The following is a 14,561-nucleotide window of genomic DNA, read 5'->3' as shown; positions in this document are numbered from 1 at the left end:
CACTCAGCAAAGATCTATATAAGAGAGTGGCATGTTATAACATGAACTTATACAAGCACCGTATGTATATATGTAAATACGGCTATATAGCTATATAACTGAATGTTCGTATACTAGATTGGAAAAGTTTTTTTTTTTTAATTTCGGTTTGGCAAAAGTGCCATTTTATATACTTTTGAATCGCTCGAGGCAGCACAGCATGCATAGCGTTGCGGTGCTCAACAAATCATTTCATTCCCTTTATATTATATATTTCTATATAATTATGTTCGTGGCATTTTATTTACGTCGTGCTATACATAATTATCTAATCTTATTTACTATTAAAAAGAGACTGTCGTGTGTATAATTAATTGTCCCATTTCACGCTACACATAGCAGGTTCATGTGTGGCTGCTGTATAACACTCGTTTTAATATGCGCGTGGTGCGCAACGTACACTTATAACCGCTTATAACGAACGCGAATAAACTTTCGGGGTAAAACACAGGATGTAATGTTGTGTTAATATCAAATCGGTCCACGGCCCGTGATGTAACATTTTCTAGAATAAAGTTGTGCGCTGCGCTGATGGGCGCATCATATATATAATTCACGCAGCAAGAGAGAAAAGTTAACGCTTTGGAGAATATAATAATATAAGGTCTTTTACACGCTGCTGCTGCTGCTGTGTATATCTAGAGTATTTATCTGCTGTATATAGTGCTGTGGGTGGGAGCTTAAGTCTTTTGATGGGGTCGGTTATACCTAAGTAGATGTGTGTAAGCCGGGCGAGAGAAAACAACAAACAAAAACGGTCACGGCCACATTTCATTAGACACAAACCTCTCCCCCCCTTGCATTCGCGTTTTGTTTCAGCCCTTTTTCCCAGCACTATTATACGCTCTCGTCGGTACACCTCGTCCCTTTGCGTGGTACATAACACACGAGTACTATATAGCGCTTACTATACAACAGCGTCAGCTCTAATACAGCATATAGATAGGCCGCGTGACAAACGCCAGCACTTGAGGCTTTTTTTTTTACTCCAGACCACACCCACACACCTTTTAGATAGGATAGGACAACCCGCAGCAGCAGCGGTGTATGTAGCCCATGCCCACAACGTTCGACAATTGTTGCTTTGATTCATCATCATCATCGCGCCAGCAACAGCACACAACACACCGGCAGCCGCAAAAATAGTAGCTAATTGAAAAGACTCGGATGGCTGAATCAGATATAGATTTTCTATAGTCCGCCAGCAGCAGATTATACTCACGTAGTACATCAGTCGATTTTCTGTAATCATTTATACTATATAGGTATACTGAAATCGATGATCCGCCATTTGAAAAATGATAGTATTACATACATAGGCTACATATTAGCGAATAACCGGCCTATAAACGAGCTTCAAAAAGTATTCAAAATATCGTGATGAGAGTGGGGACTGATCCTTTAAATATACAAATGCATCTAACAGCCAGCAGCCCTATATAATATTAAATATTATTCGGCCTAAATACACCAGCGTACAACGTACGCTGTAATATCGTTTATTGAAAGTTGCCAACAACCGAGTTGAATCCAGCATCACCCAGATGAATCCTGTTACATACATAGACTATATACACAATTCAAAACCCAAGACATAAGTATAACTCAGGTAACAGTATTATATCGATGTAAATAAGAGCACTTATTTTATATATTTTTTAAATAAATTGTGATGATATGTAGCCTACACAGAGCAGCACACCGTTGTATATTTGGTGTCGCTGATGGACTGATGTGAGCAGCGCTCCCTTGTGTACAATATGTCTCTCTCTTATTTCTATAGTAGTTGTTATAGTTGCGCTATGATGCATCTCGAAAACATTCTGGCTATGTGCTGCTGTGTGCGCGATGGTGATGTGTGTTGCGCATGTGTGTCGCCCTTTTCCACAGCGCCAGCACAGCGCAGCCAAAAGATATATGTGTAGAACTATACTGTGCACGCTATCAAAGACTATAGACTCACTGCACTACGGAGCATCCGCCCAGCCCATCAGCCCAGCGCCCAGCAGTGCCCAAAGGAAACAGCGCAGCACGGACGCCCCCAGCAGCAGAAAAAAAACGGACTGGTTGGCGATGGCACAAGATAAAGGACTCAGTGTCGGTCGTGTCCCAAGTGCAGTCGGTCTACACCGTCTCTGATTTTATACCGCGCGCTATTTCTTTAGATATATTCGTTCGCCATCAGCACAGAGTGTCGATATAGTCGTGTCAAAATTTATTTTGATTTTTTCATTTAAAAATTTATTTTTGGGTCTATTAGTTTTGATTATTTTTGCATTCGAAATTGAACCTAAATCGAATTTTCGGGTGAAAAAGAGAGAGAGTGTTCATTTTCAACCTGTGGGGGGAAAGAGAGATAGAAAAGTGGTGTGCTGGAAATTCGGTTCGAAATATAGATGTGTGCTGCTGTGTGCGCTGTGTGTGATGTGTGCTGTGTGTGTGCCATGTATTAGGTTTGATAACCGACAATCTTTGCATAGAGTTTGAGCGCTGCTGGGGGCCACGCAGCAGGACAGGACAGGATCAATCGCTTCTATACATTTGATGCTGGCGCTCCCGAGAAATATAATATTAGATGATATGCTGAGATGAGTTCGATCGCTCGCCAGTTGCTGCTGGCTCCAGCTCCGTTTAACGGCGACGAGATAGCACGAGATTTCCGTCGACAACTCGTCGCATCAGCAGCAACAACAACCACCGATGACTTGAAAGACGCGCCGAGTGCTCCTGCCGCCGTTTATTAGGCGACCCAATCAAAATTTCCGACAAATTTCATCACAAAAATTGTTTCAATTTCATTTTTCATTTGAGTTTTTCGGGGAGTTTTTTTGTTTATTTTGATTTGATTCGCAAGCAATTGGATATATAAATATTCTAAAAGTGATTCGATAATAAAAATGGAGGCGGTGTCGACGGTGATGGCGGCGGCGGCTGCGTTGACGGACAGCAGCACGGCGACGTCGGCCGCCCTGCCGGTGACGACGGCGTCCAGCCTCATCACCAAGCGCTACTCGGCCAAATTGGCACGGATTCAAGGCTACGTCGTGCGGGGCGTGACGGCGGCCAATAAACCGCCGCCGTCGTCGGCCGACGGCCAGCAGGCTTCCACCAGCATTAGCGGCTCTTTGGGATTCAACACCAAGCGGAGCGCTTTGCGGCTAGTTCGGCCCACTGTCGCCGGCCGCTCGGCCATGATGGGCCGCTCCAGCACGGGCTACTCGTCTCAAAAGACGGCCCAGGACACGTACTACAGCGGCAACAGCCTCATCAATTCATCAACGACGCTGGGCTCTGATTGGACGTTGGTTCACAGTCGGCCAGAGACGGACGGACGGCCGGCCAGCAATCGCAACAGCAGCTGGGTTGGCTCCATCACGGAGCTGATCAACAGCACGACCGCCTGGCGAGATCCGTACCTGAACATTAGCACGGCCGGCTGCTCATTTTTGAACGGAACGGCGTCAGCAGTTGGCGGCCGGAATTGCCAGGGGGCCGACGACGGACTGATGTGGGACAACAACAATAACAACGGGACGGGCATCAACGGGACGTCCATCGACGACGACATGGAAGCCAAAAACTTTTGGGCCCTCCTGCTCTTCCTGTTCCCACTTTTGACCGTGTTCGGCAACGTTCTGGTCATCCTGAGCGTCTACCGCGAAAGAGCCCTCCAGACGGCCACCAACTACTTTATCATCAGTCTGGCCATCGCCGATTTGCTGGTCGCCACTCTGGTCATGCCGTTCGCCGTTTACGTCACGGTAAGCCTTAATAAACTTATCCATCCTATATATTTGTAATAATTTATATACCGCATCGAAACAAAATGACCGATTGGCTGGCCCATTTATGTTGTCACTATGTGTTCAGTCCAACGCACTTTTATTATAGCCATATATACACAATTTCGAGCTTTATAAAAAGATATATAATATTATTCGCTTACATTTATTGAATGTAATTGAACTTTCTATATAATAAACCGGGCCGGCGTTGTATATCGACATTTTACAACCTGCCCTAGTTATATCAATATCGATAACACGCGGCGAAAAGGTTATGGGCTTCTATATATTCTGCATATAATTATGTATATAGAGTCCGCCTCTATAAGACTTTTCTTTCATATTTATTTAATGATCAGCCGAGTTATTCGGTTCGTTGCCATGCAACGGCGAAATAAGAACAGCAGAGCGTCTAATAGCTATAGCTGATGTATATTATATATAGGGAAATGAGACGGGCGCGTGCCTGCACAAGAGCACAGCCTGTTGCGGCCAACGCAGTTTATAGAGTAGGTACATCACATCCAGCAGCAGCTCAGGCCTTTTATTTTGTATAGATTTCTTCTTCTTTTTGTTTTGTCAACCCAGTAGCAGCAGCAGCATCAAATATAAAAGAAGAAGAAGAAACCTGCTGCATAGATATAGGCTATACAACAGCAGACGTAGGCTAGCTATATATTTATTTTATCTATTTATTATTATACAACGACGGGAGATCCTATCCGATCCTATCCTATCCTATATATAAGATTGGACTCTCTCGCATCGTCGCCTTTTGAACTTTTTTAATAAAAATATTTACACAGCCTTGTATATGTGCTCAGCACAAGGAGGAGGGGGAACGTTCATTTTCCAACTATGTAACAGCAGCAAATTCTATTCGAGTTCCTTGCCAGATGACAGCAGCATGCTGGGTGCAGCCAAGCTAATCACAAATGTGAGACACACAGCAGCAGCAGCAGCACTATTATATCATTATTGGCGAAATTTCTTTCAACTATTGCTGTGCTACTATATACAGCAGCGTGTATGTATAATAGATGAAATAGCGATGACGGTAATCAAATCGATGGTGGAAAATGTAGCCTATACAAGGATGCAGCACACACAAAAAAAGATGTGCAAAAGACAAGTTCTTAATTACATTAGTAGGCTACAGATAGGAAAACTGTTGTATAATAACAATTTTTCCTGTGCCAATTGACCAATGACGTCTGTGTACATTATTATGTATAGAGTACATCTGCCAAAAAAAAAGTCTAGAACTTATATTGTTATATCTACACACGTTTTATTGTGTTAAATTAGTAAACGTATCACGTCTGCCACCAAATGTCCGCGACTTTTATATCTATAGAGATCCGGCGCTCGCTATGGGGATTTGCATATAACGACTTCCAATTTCTTCCGCCAAATTCTTTTTTTTTTTTTTTATCTTGCAGAGCCAAAGAAAATATAAAGCAATAAATTACTCTCCTACATAATATACACATGCACACAGCACAGCAGAAGATAACTAAAATACATAGGCTAATACAGCATGCTGCGCAATAGAATAATTTCGGCATTGCAGCAAATGCTATGGGGAATATAATGTAAATGGATAAGCCCGCGCGTGTCGTTATAAACGCGCCAGCTATACTATTTATAATTAAAATAATTGACACCAAGCAGCAATCTCTTATTAAGCCGTTATTGAGTCTTAATTCGATTTGCGTCACAGCAGCAGCATCAGTTGTTGTAGTGATTGCGCCGATTTCTTGCGTTCTTTCTTTTTCTTTTTCTCCGAACAGTTAACATTAAATTGTGATCAGTGATGTAGCATAACCTAGTATATACAGTATAGACTTCTCTCCCGGCATCAGCGCGTTATAGCCTACCTCTTCTTTGTGCTGATGTATAACCAAATAGCTTAAAGCTGTTTTTCTAAGTAATCGTATTATAATTTAACTGGTAGGATATAAGGCAGTCATGTCTAGAAAACTCACTCTTCCACCTTATAGTATAGAGGATGTACATACACATAATATTAAAAATGGTACATTTATCAAAACATGTTGAGTATATATTATTTAATTTAGAGAGGTGCTGATATTTATATTTAACCTTCTCGTCCCTTTGTTAAAGGTACATCTATTATTTTGATGTATTATATAGACCGAAGCATGCAGCAGAAGTGCATTTGATCTATGCACAGCAGCACATCAACACGAGTGGCTGCTGGCGGGGTCTTTATAGAAGAAAACGATTTCCGTATATTCTTTTTTTCCCACCGAGTTTATTTGCCATTCCGTTTGAAGTTGAGCTCCCTGTTTGTTTCCCAGGGAAGTCTGATGATGTCTGCTGAGTAGAAACCACGCCCACCTTAATTGCCGGATAAGTGCGTATCGGAGGTTTAATACAAGCCCCTTCTACTCCTCCCACCCGTGAAACCCAGTAGAGCAGTCTAATGTCTATATGCGTATATATATACTAAATATACTAAATGCTAAATAGGCAACCATTCTGCATATCATGACGCAATCCACTTATGGTCAAAAGCCAAAATTCGACAATTTTCTTTGGCTAAATATTCGATGATGTCTTTGATGTTGTATAGGTGGTATATATAAGCCCCTCTTACTATCTATACATCTAATACGCGTTTAAATAGCCGCGAGGCAGTGCTGTGTGTGTGTTCACATTGATGCAAAGGCCAATAACACATCAGGGGCAAAATATATAGACAGGAGAAATATCTATAAGAAAAAGGAGAAAGTAGCTTTTATTATATCAACCTCCCACACATACACACACACACTCAAACCCAAGCACACAAGAGGAGAGGAGGACGGTTGGATCGATGGATTGGATTGGACCCCAGCGGAAGCATGTGCAGCAGCACCCGTGTGCAACGTCCTGTGTTGTCTGCAAGCTAGTATATAATATATTATAATAGCTCTTGTAATATTATTTATTTTCCTTCGCTGCTGCTGTGCTGCTTGTGTTGTGCTTGGCCATCAGTGCTGCTATACGCTGGCGGCGCGTTAGTTATTTACTTAGTTGTCCCCTTTTTTTTATTTGGATTGTCGTCGTAAATTAGCGGATAAGTCACTCGACCTGTTTTGCCGCTGTTGATTCCGCCATTGTCAGCAGCGCCATCTCGGGGTTATTGCATCATTGGTACTTGACACTAAACCCCACGCATCACTATAAATTAGGAATTACAATGATATCATTGCCATCACATGGGGGGGACTACTAGATTATTAAATAACGTACTATAGGCAAAACGACGCAACTGTGACGATTTCGATTATTATTAACGATGAGATGAGCTCATCACCACCTCACCACAGATTGCAGCAAGATATATCAACTTTGACTATGATATATAGCTTCAAGCTCAAATCAATAAAAAATCTCAAAAGAAGGCTATTAGCCTATACTATTAATAACACCAACAGCATTATTAATCTTTTTCAATTGAAAAAAAATCCTGCTGGAATGTGATTACAACGGGAGGCAAAAATGGCAAGGATCAGTCGCATTTCCAACGCGCGTGAAAGTTATTCTACTATATAAGATGTTTGATGTATATGTAGACTTCTAGACTCAAAGAGGCTGCTGGTATTATTCACGGGAGAGGCTAAACAGCAGCAGCAGCAGCACACGCATCATTTAGAAATGACTTCATCACTCGTCTCATCCAGCATCAGCAGCAGCGCATCAGAATATGCAAAACGTGGATTATTGCATTAATCAGAACCCCCCCATCTCTGCTGTATCTACTGAACATGAATTTTTAAAGAAAAGCTATGTGTGTATATGCACAGTGCGGAAATTGTAGACACAGCACAAGAGCCTCCGTCAAAGCAGCAAGCAACAGCAGCCGCCGCTCATCATTGGCGTAGATTTATTCGGGTAAATGCTCGCCATTCCTGGGCACTTTGACGGCGGCGGCACAGCAGTTAACGCGGAATCAATTCCAAGTTCCACGAATTTCTCGGCGCCTCACTATATTCCTCCCTGTGTGCAGCACATACCTAGTTTCTCTCGACTATAGAATGTATATAGAGCAGCAGCATTATAACGTATATACAAGCGCATGCGCCAGTTGGAATTTCTTTTCTTTTTCTGCTGTCTGGAATAAAAGCGATTTAATTGAGGAAACAGCAAACTTAATTACAGGACGATTTTTAATCTATCTACCCGTTTTTTCTTCTTGTCTCGAGTTAGCTCATTAGTTAAGAGGAATCAAGAGACAATTGAATGGGCCGCCACAGAGCCCTGCTGTAGGTTTATATACAAAAGAAGCCGAGCGACAATTCTTTAAGACTCGCATATAAATCGCGATCGAAGTCTCTCGCCTGTATAAAAACCGGATATATCGATTACCAAATTGAACACACTTTCTATATAGCCACTGCTGCTGTATTTAGGCTATATAGACGAGCTATATCTTTTTTTCATGTATAACAATATATAGGCAGCAGCAGCGGTGGTGGTGTGTTATACCAGACCGATGAATAATGACGCGTGTGTATATAGCTACAACAAGCCTCCTATATAAATACAAGTTTGGTTTGAACAGGGTATAACCGGGCCTCTCTCTCTATAACATAACACGCATCACACATGTATAACGTTCTGTAATAGTGTCGGGCGGGAGCGCGCGCGCCCGTAAATAATATCTAAATGTGTCTATATCTTTACCGCGGCGGCGTCTAAATAGATTAAAATACACATAACACACGCACCATAATATAGACACTGCTCTGCGTGCTGGCGTGTTGCTGGCTGGCTGGCTTGCTGGCTGCTTTATTAGGTATATATGTAGCCTACGTATTATATGTTGTAGAGTATATACATAACCGAGATTGGATCCTGTTTTTCTTTCTTCTTATTCTTTCGTTTTTTCTTCGTTCTTCTTCTTTCCTCCTCCTCTCGGTGACGACGAGGGAGGAGAAGGAGTGTCGGTTTCCTATTCGAATCGATCACGCGCCAATCTGATCCCGAAGCCGCGCCTTTGTTTGCTCTCTTGTCGATTTCTTATATAGGCCTACCAGATACCAGCAGTAAACTAGAGAAAGACTTGTTTTCTCTCTTTCCTGCTTCACTCTATTTAATAATCTCGAGTCAAAGTGTGTACTACTGCGTTCTGCGAGATTTCCACTTTGCCCGCAGTAATAGATTTCAACCGAGTGAAAAAAGAATAAGTAGATGACAAAATGTTGTATTTTTTTTTCTGATGGACCCGAATCGGCTCAAATTATTTGATTGTATGTATATAGCCTATATTGACTATAATATAATTCATATACCTGGATTGTAAAATATCTATAGGCCTATGTACAATTTTGACATTTCTGGTGTAACTGATGTATAGAATTTTCTAGTTATTAGCCTATATAATCTGTAAAATATATAGACATTATGCATGTGCGCGGAAAGCGGAATAAATGTGCAAATCCAGCAATGGGTCTATACATTAGACAGGAACATGTGCGGTTTTTTTGACTCGCGAGATAAACACGTCAGTTGCATACATCCCAAAATCACCAATGCGAGACGGGCCTTGGAAGAAGTTAAGACAAAATGGAAAAAAAGCCCGGAAACTTTTATTGAAAAATGCTGCTGATGGGTGAATTAATACGCCTATCGATCGTGTATGATATTTATAATAAAATTTGCCTTTCGGCTGCTGTTGCTGCTGTGAAACCGCGACGAGAGTTTGTTTCGTTTGTTTAGCGCCAAATGCGCTGGTGGCATTAGTTAAAAAAATAAATAAATTAAGGAAATATATTTTGAAAAAAAAATTTTATTATTGATTATATTAAAAGAATCAATTGAAAAATATTGGCGAGATATTGGATCGAAGAATATAATAATCACGTGATGAGAATAAAGGCGGAAGTTAATTCGTTCCCCGTTGCGCGGAAACCTGCGACTATTATATGATTTCCGCGCGCATTGACTGCTGCTGCTGCTGTATACACACACACATCAGCCCAGCACAGAGTCACGAAGAGAAATGAAATTCCTTGTTCCATATAGACATATCCGGCGACTATTGACGACCATTGTCTTCTTTTCCGGCCCAGCACGAGTATAGCAGCAGCAGAGAGACTATAGAGGAGAGGATTTCGACATCACAACACACACAATGGGCCAAGAGAGAGCGAGATACAGCCATCCAAGCCAGCAAGAGAAGCAGCATGCAGCATCATATAGCACAGCACAGTAGAGCGAATCAGTAAACAAAAGGATCTGTACGACAACACGCCAGCAACGCCTTATATTATAACACAAAGTGGGTCCCTCCTCGTCCCCTTATATAGAAAAGAAGAAGCCAAGGGAATGTAACATCGGTGGCTGCTGCTGCTGCTGCTGTTGAAGACCATCGTCGAAATGATGCATTCTATTTGGCTACGTCTTGCTGCTGCTGTGTAAATCTAAAGGAAAACACAAAGATGACATTGTGGGTCTCTACCCCCTCCCCCACCCTACAAATAATACGTCAGCCGCGTTCATCCGTCATCATCACAACATCCAGTAGCAACAGCCAAAGAAGAAGATGACGACTCTCAACTATTTTTATATATATTAGGCCTATATAAACTATATAATATCTATATACGATTATATATAGCTAGCCCACAATGATGTAATGTTGTCGGCGATGTGGGAGGGTGTGCGGAGAAGATAAGATATAAGGAAAATACATAAGAGTAGACAGCAGCAGATGACAATATCAGGAAAATCAAAAATTCAGGGAGTGTGCTGCTAATAAATGTGCTGTTGAACACGGACGTTTTTGTGTATATAATATGTGATATCGGCCAGCATATAATGATTGAAACGGGACGACCATTATAGCCTATAATATAGCTGATTCATCAACGTCCTGCATGATATTTAATATACAGGCTATGCACTAGATTTTTAAATTTGGCGCTCGAGGGCGAAAAATTCTAGGCTAGGCTATAAATATTCCTCATTTTGACGTTTCAATTCTATTGGGTTTGAACTGCTGTCGAAAATGTCGGAAAATGTATGTTTAAAAATGGCGGGAAATTTTGAATTATATGCTAAAATGAGAAATGACTTGATGCAAATATCGGCAAATATATTCAGCAGCTGCGTTTTTACATTGATTGAATTTCAATATTATTTCAATGTCAAGTAGGATATGATAGACTAAGTATATAGAATTGCAGTTAACCTCAGTAGGCCTACATTGTGGTAATTGTATGTCTGTATAAAAGACATTATTATATACATATCGGTCATGTAGGTATAAAATGATCAAAAGATCGGCAACTGTTGATGGTCTTCCGCTTATTTTCCTTTGATTTGTTCGGACGTTCTTTATCCCATTTCTTGTATGACGCTGGACAATGGATCACGTATATTACGTATGTACTACATGTTGGCTATACAACAGCATTCGAGCGCCGCACAAAAGAAGAGCTTTGGAGCAGAGGTCTAGCTATATTATATTGTCAACCTTTTTTTTTTATCTCCTTTTCTTCTTCTTTCTTCTTTTCCATGAAAAAACCGTCGATCAATTCGATTAGAGAGACAGAAAATAATATAAATAAATAATTTCTGCTTAAAAAAAAAAAAAAATTCTTCGATTTCCTTAAAACGAAATTTAGACACAAATTTATTACACAAATAATAATAGGAAATTTTAATTTTCATACTTACAGCTTATATAGCTAAAATATTCTACTATAGGCTACTATATGGCTTGAAGTATTACTATATAAATCGCAGGCAATAAAACGTTTGTATCAAAGATATATAATAGGGTTATAGCCTAGTAAATCATACATTCCATTAAATATATAGATTGGGCCAACTTGGGAAAGGTCAACCATGCTGAGAGGATGTAATCAACTTGAGGATTTAATTGATATAAAAGGTCAATAAATCTTTTGTTACAGCAGCATTGATGAGCGCGCGGTTAGCTTACGTATAATAAAATAATCCGCACATTCAGCAGCAGTTTGACTTCAAAGTGCAGCACGTGTTATAGTTTGCAGCATAAAAACCGCAGCGGTACTTTTATATTAGGCCTATAATATACTATATACAGTATACTGTATATAGTCAAAAACTTGATGTGTGCTGCTGCATAAGCTTTATACATTTCGTCAAATTGGCCACCGCAACAACTTCTTTTTATAAAAGTTATAACCGGGGGCCGCGCGGCTGTCTGAAGCGAAGTTTCCCTCAATGGTGGCCAGGTTTTTATCTAGATCTTGTGTAGCCCTACCCGTGCTGGTTGATTCTCCGCAAACTTGGACATCCCAGCATTCAAATTTTTGAAGCGTTCCCAAAAGCCCCCCCCCCCCCTCCCCCACAGAGTATTAAATAACAATTTCAAGAGCCGCTTTGATATGCCGAGGGAAAAAAGGGTAAAAGAAATAAAAAAATAAAACAGTTTAAAAAACTTATTTTCCATTCAAATTTGTCGGCCATCATTTATAATACCCTACAGGAAACCTAAACTCGAGATTGCGTAGTTAAGTATTTATTTGATTTGTATAGGCTAGCCACATAGCAACTGCTGATACCATATATAAATCATCCGCGTTTTAAAAAAGTTGTGCAGCAGAGCTTAATACATATTATAGTATAGGCTATATATTATATTATTCCTGCGTAATATTTTTGATTATATAAAAAAGAAAACGTTGTCGGCGAACGCGCGGAGATTTTTTGGAAATCAAAAAGACGCGGGAGCCCGCGGGAGCTGTGCTGGGCATGATGTATATAGAAAAGATGTTCGCCCATCATTTTTTTATATATATTTCCAACCCTATACATCCACTTTCCTCTATCTCTATATATATTTCACGTGTGTAGGGCCTATATCTAATAGCTCCTGCGCGATATAGGACTCTTGTGCTGTCGCCTTCTGCATCACTTGATGCGCTTGATGCCTTTTTTTTTAACAGAAAAAGGAAAAGGAAAAAACGAATGGGGAAAACCCAACATCAGAGTATCTCCTTACGTGTCTGGATCATGGCGAGAGAGACCTGATCCCGCGACGTCAATTTTCTTTTGTTCTTATTCTTCTATAATATTTCCCCGGGCTGTTGGATATATATATTCGATTGACTGCGCCTTTCCTATATAGGCTCTCGTGCTGCAAGCCCAGGAGAGAGGAGCAGATAGAAAATAAAAAGAAACGCTTTTGTTTTATTCTTTTCAATTCCATTTTTCTTTTTCCTTCTCTCTATATTCTATTGATTTCCTTTGATATATATTTCCTTTTCTTCCCTTTGGGTTTCTGATGGCGTAACCCACTATAATACTATACTGTACATGTTCTTTATGCCAACAGCAGTGTTATTCGCCATCCATTTGTTACATTAAATCTATTATTGATAGTTAGATTATTGGGTTATTGTTTCACATGTTTATCTACGAGTCTTTGTGTGTTAGTACGTATATAAAGTTAGATAGCTGACGTCTAAACAGATTTGCGCAACACTATATACACGGCAAAAGGCAGCACCTTATAACAGCAGTAGATGTCGAAAAGATGAAAGGATTATATATACTCACGACCACTGATGCTGTACACATGTTTGCGCAATTGTTATAAGAAACTGTCAAGAAGAAAAAAAAGAAAATAACAGATAAATGAATTGGGAGCGGGAAAAGATGATCGCTACTCATGTTGCTGGGCTGGACAGCGTATAATACAGATTTTATTGGACATTTATTTTATTTTTTTCTCCCCGACCCTTCTTCTATATCCATCGCTCTCGTCACAGAGAAGAAAAGAAAGTATATAGATCTCCAACTGTGTTATATAGGATAAAGGCTATATAGGCCTTTATACATATAGAGATAGAGGAGATGAAAGCCTTACATCGCCATGCTTTGATGTGGTTCGGTCCGTCAATCGAATAGATGATGGACTCTATATAAACCAGCGTCCAATAAACGACAATGACGATATAGTAGAAAGAGATCTCCCCCCTCTCTCTTCTCAATATTATATACGACACACAAACAGCCATCGGCCTTGAACCGTCAAGGGTTGAGCTGACTTTTAACATCAATCGCTGATATTCAAAGGTCAATCTATTTCTAGAAAAAATAGATAGCCAAATATGTATAACTTTTGCTGCCATTTTTTAATTTTATTTATATGTTTTTATTTAGTTTAAATCCACGAATCGTTCATCTGTAAATATATAGACACGGTTGGAAGTACATAGATGTATAAAATAGACACACAGTAGGCATATAGACGCCCATCACCCACCATATACACTATTGCTTATAAGCAAATATTAAATACGAAATCTGACACAAAGTCAAACGAGAAAGGACAAAGTCTTGTCGGTCAAATCAAATACGAGTCAATCGATCGATAACAATGTACATAGAGGTATTTTAAAAAAGAACTGACACGCAAAAATGATGAAGATATTATAGAAGGAAAGAGGAATTATATATGAACACTTTGCTGGGGCTTTTGTTTGCTGCTTCGTGTTAGTATATCAAAGAGAGCTCTTTATAATGAGGTACTTTGGGGAGCAGGTATGCTTGGGAGGCATTAAATAAATAAATAAAATTGTATATTATTATATATCCCGCGCGCGGTTACGCGGTACGTTGGCGATGTTGTAACGTCTTGTATGTATTTATAACTACAAGGCTTATCAATTGCTTAGGAACGGGGTGGACCAGCGGATGAACAATTAATACAGGGCCCTGCACGCAGAAATT

The 14,561-nt window shown here is 40.2% G+C and overlaps 1 protein-coding gene across 2 annotated transcripts in view; it reads left to right on the top strand.

Annotated features, from left to right (window-relative positions):
- The first annotated feature begins 2,059 nt into the window (after positions 1 to 2,059).
- LOC124352507 (dopamine D2-like receptor) overlaps positions 2,060 to 14,561 on the top strand; it is a 73,501-nt gene continuing 60,999 nt past the window's right edge. For both annotated transcript variants that reach the window (XM_046802043.1, XM_046802035.1), the window contains exon 1: positions 2,060 to 3,800. In XM_046802043.1, coding sequence (XP_046657999.1) covers positions 2,937 to 3,800 — 864 coding nt within the window. In that variant the 5' untranslated portion in view covers positions 2,060 to 2,936. The remainder of the gene's footprint in view (positions 3,801 to 14,561) is intronic.

Source organism: Daphnia pulicaria, chromosome 1, assembly GCF_021234035.1.
Source record: "Daphnia pulicaria isolate SC F1-1A chromosome 1, SC_F0-13Bv2, whole genome shotgun sequence".
NCBI lineage: Eukaryota > Metazoa > Arthropoda > Branchiopoda > Diplostraca > Daphniidae > Daphnia > Daphnia pulicaria.
The sequence above is the reverse complement of the archived record's forward strand: the minus strand, read 5'-3'. Positions and strand labels throughout refer to the sequence as shown.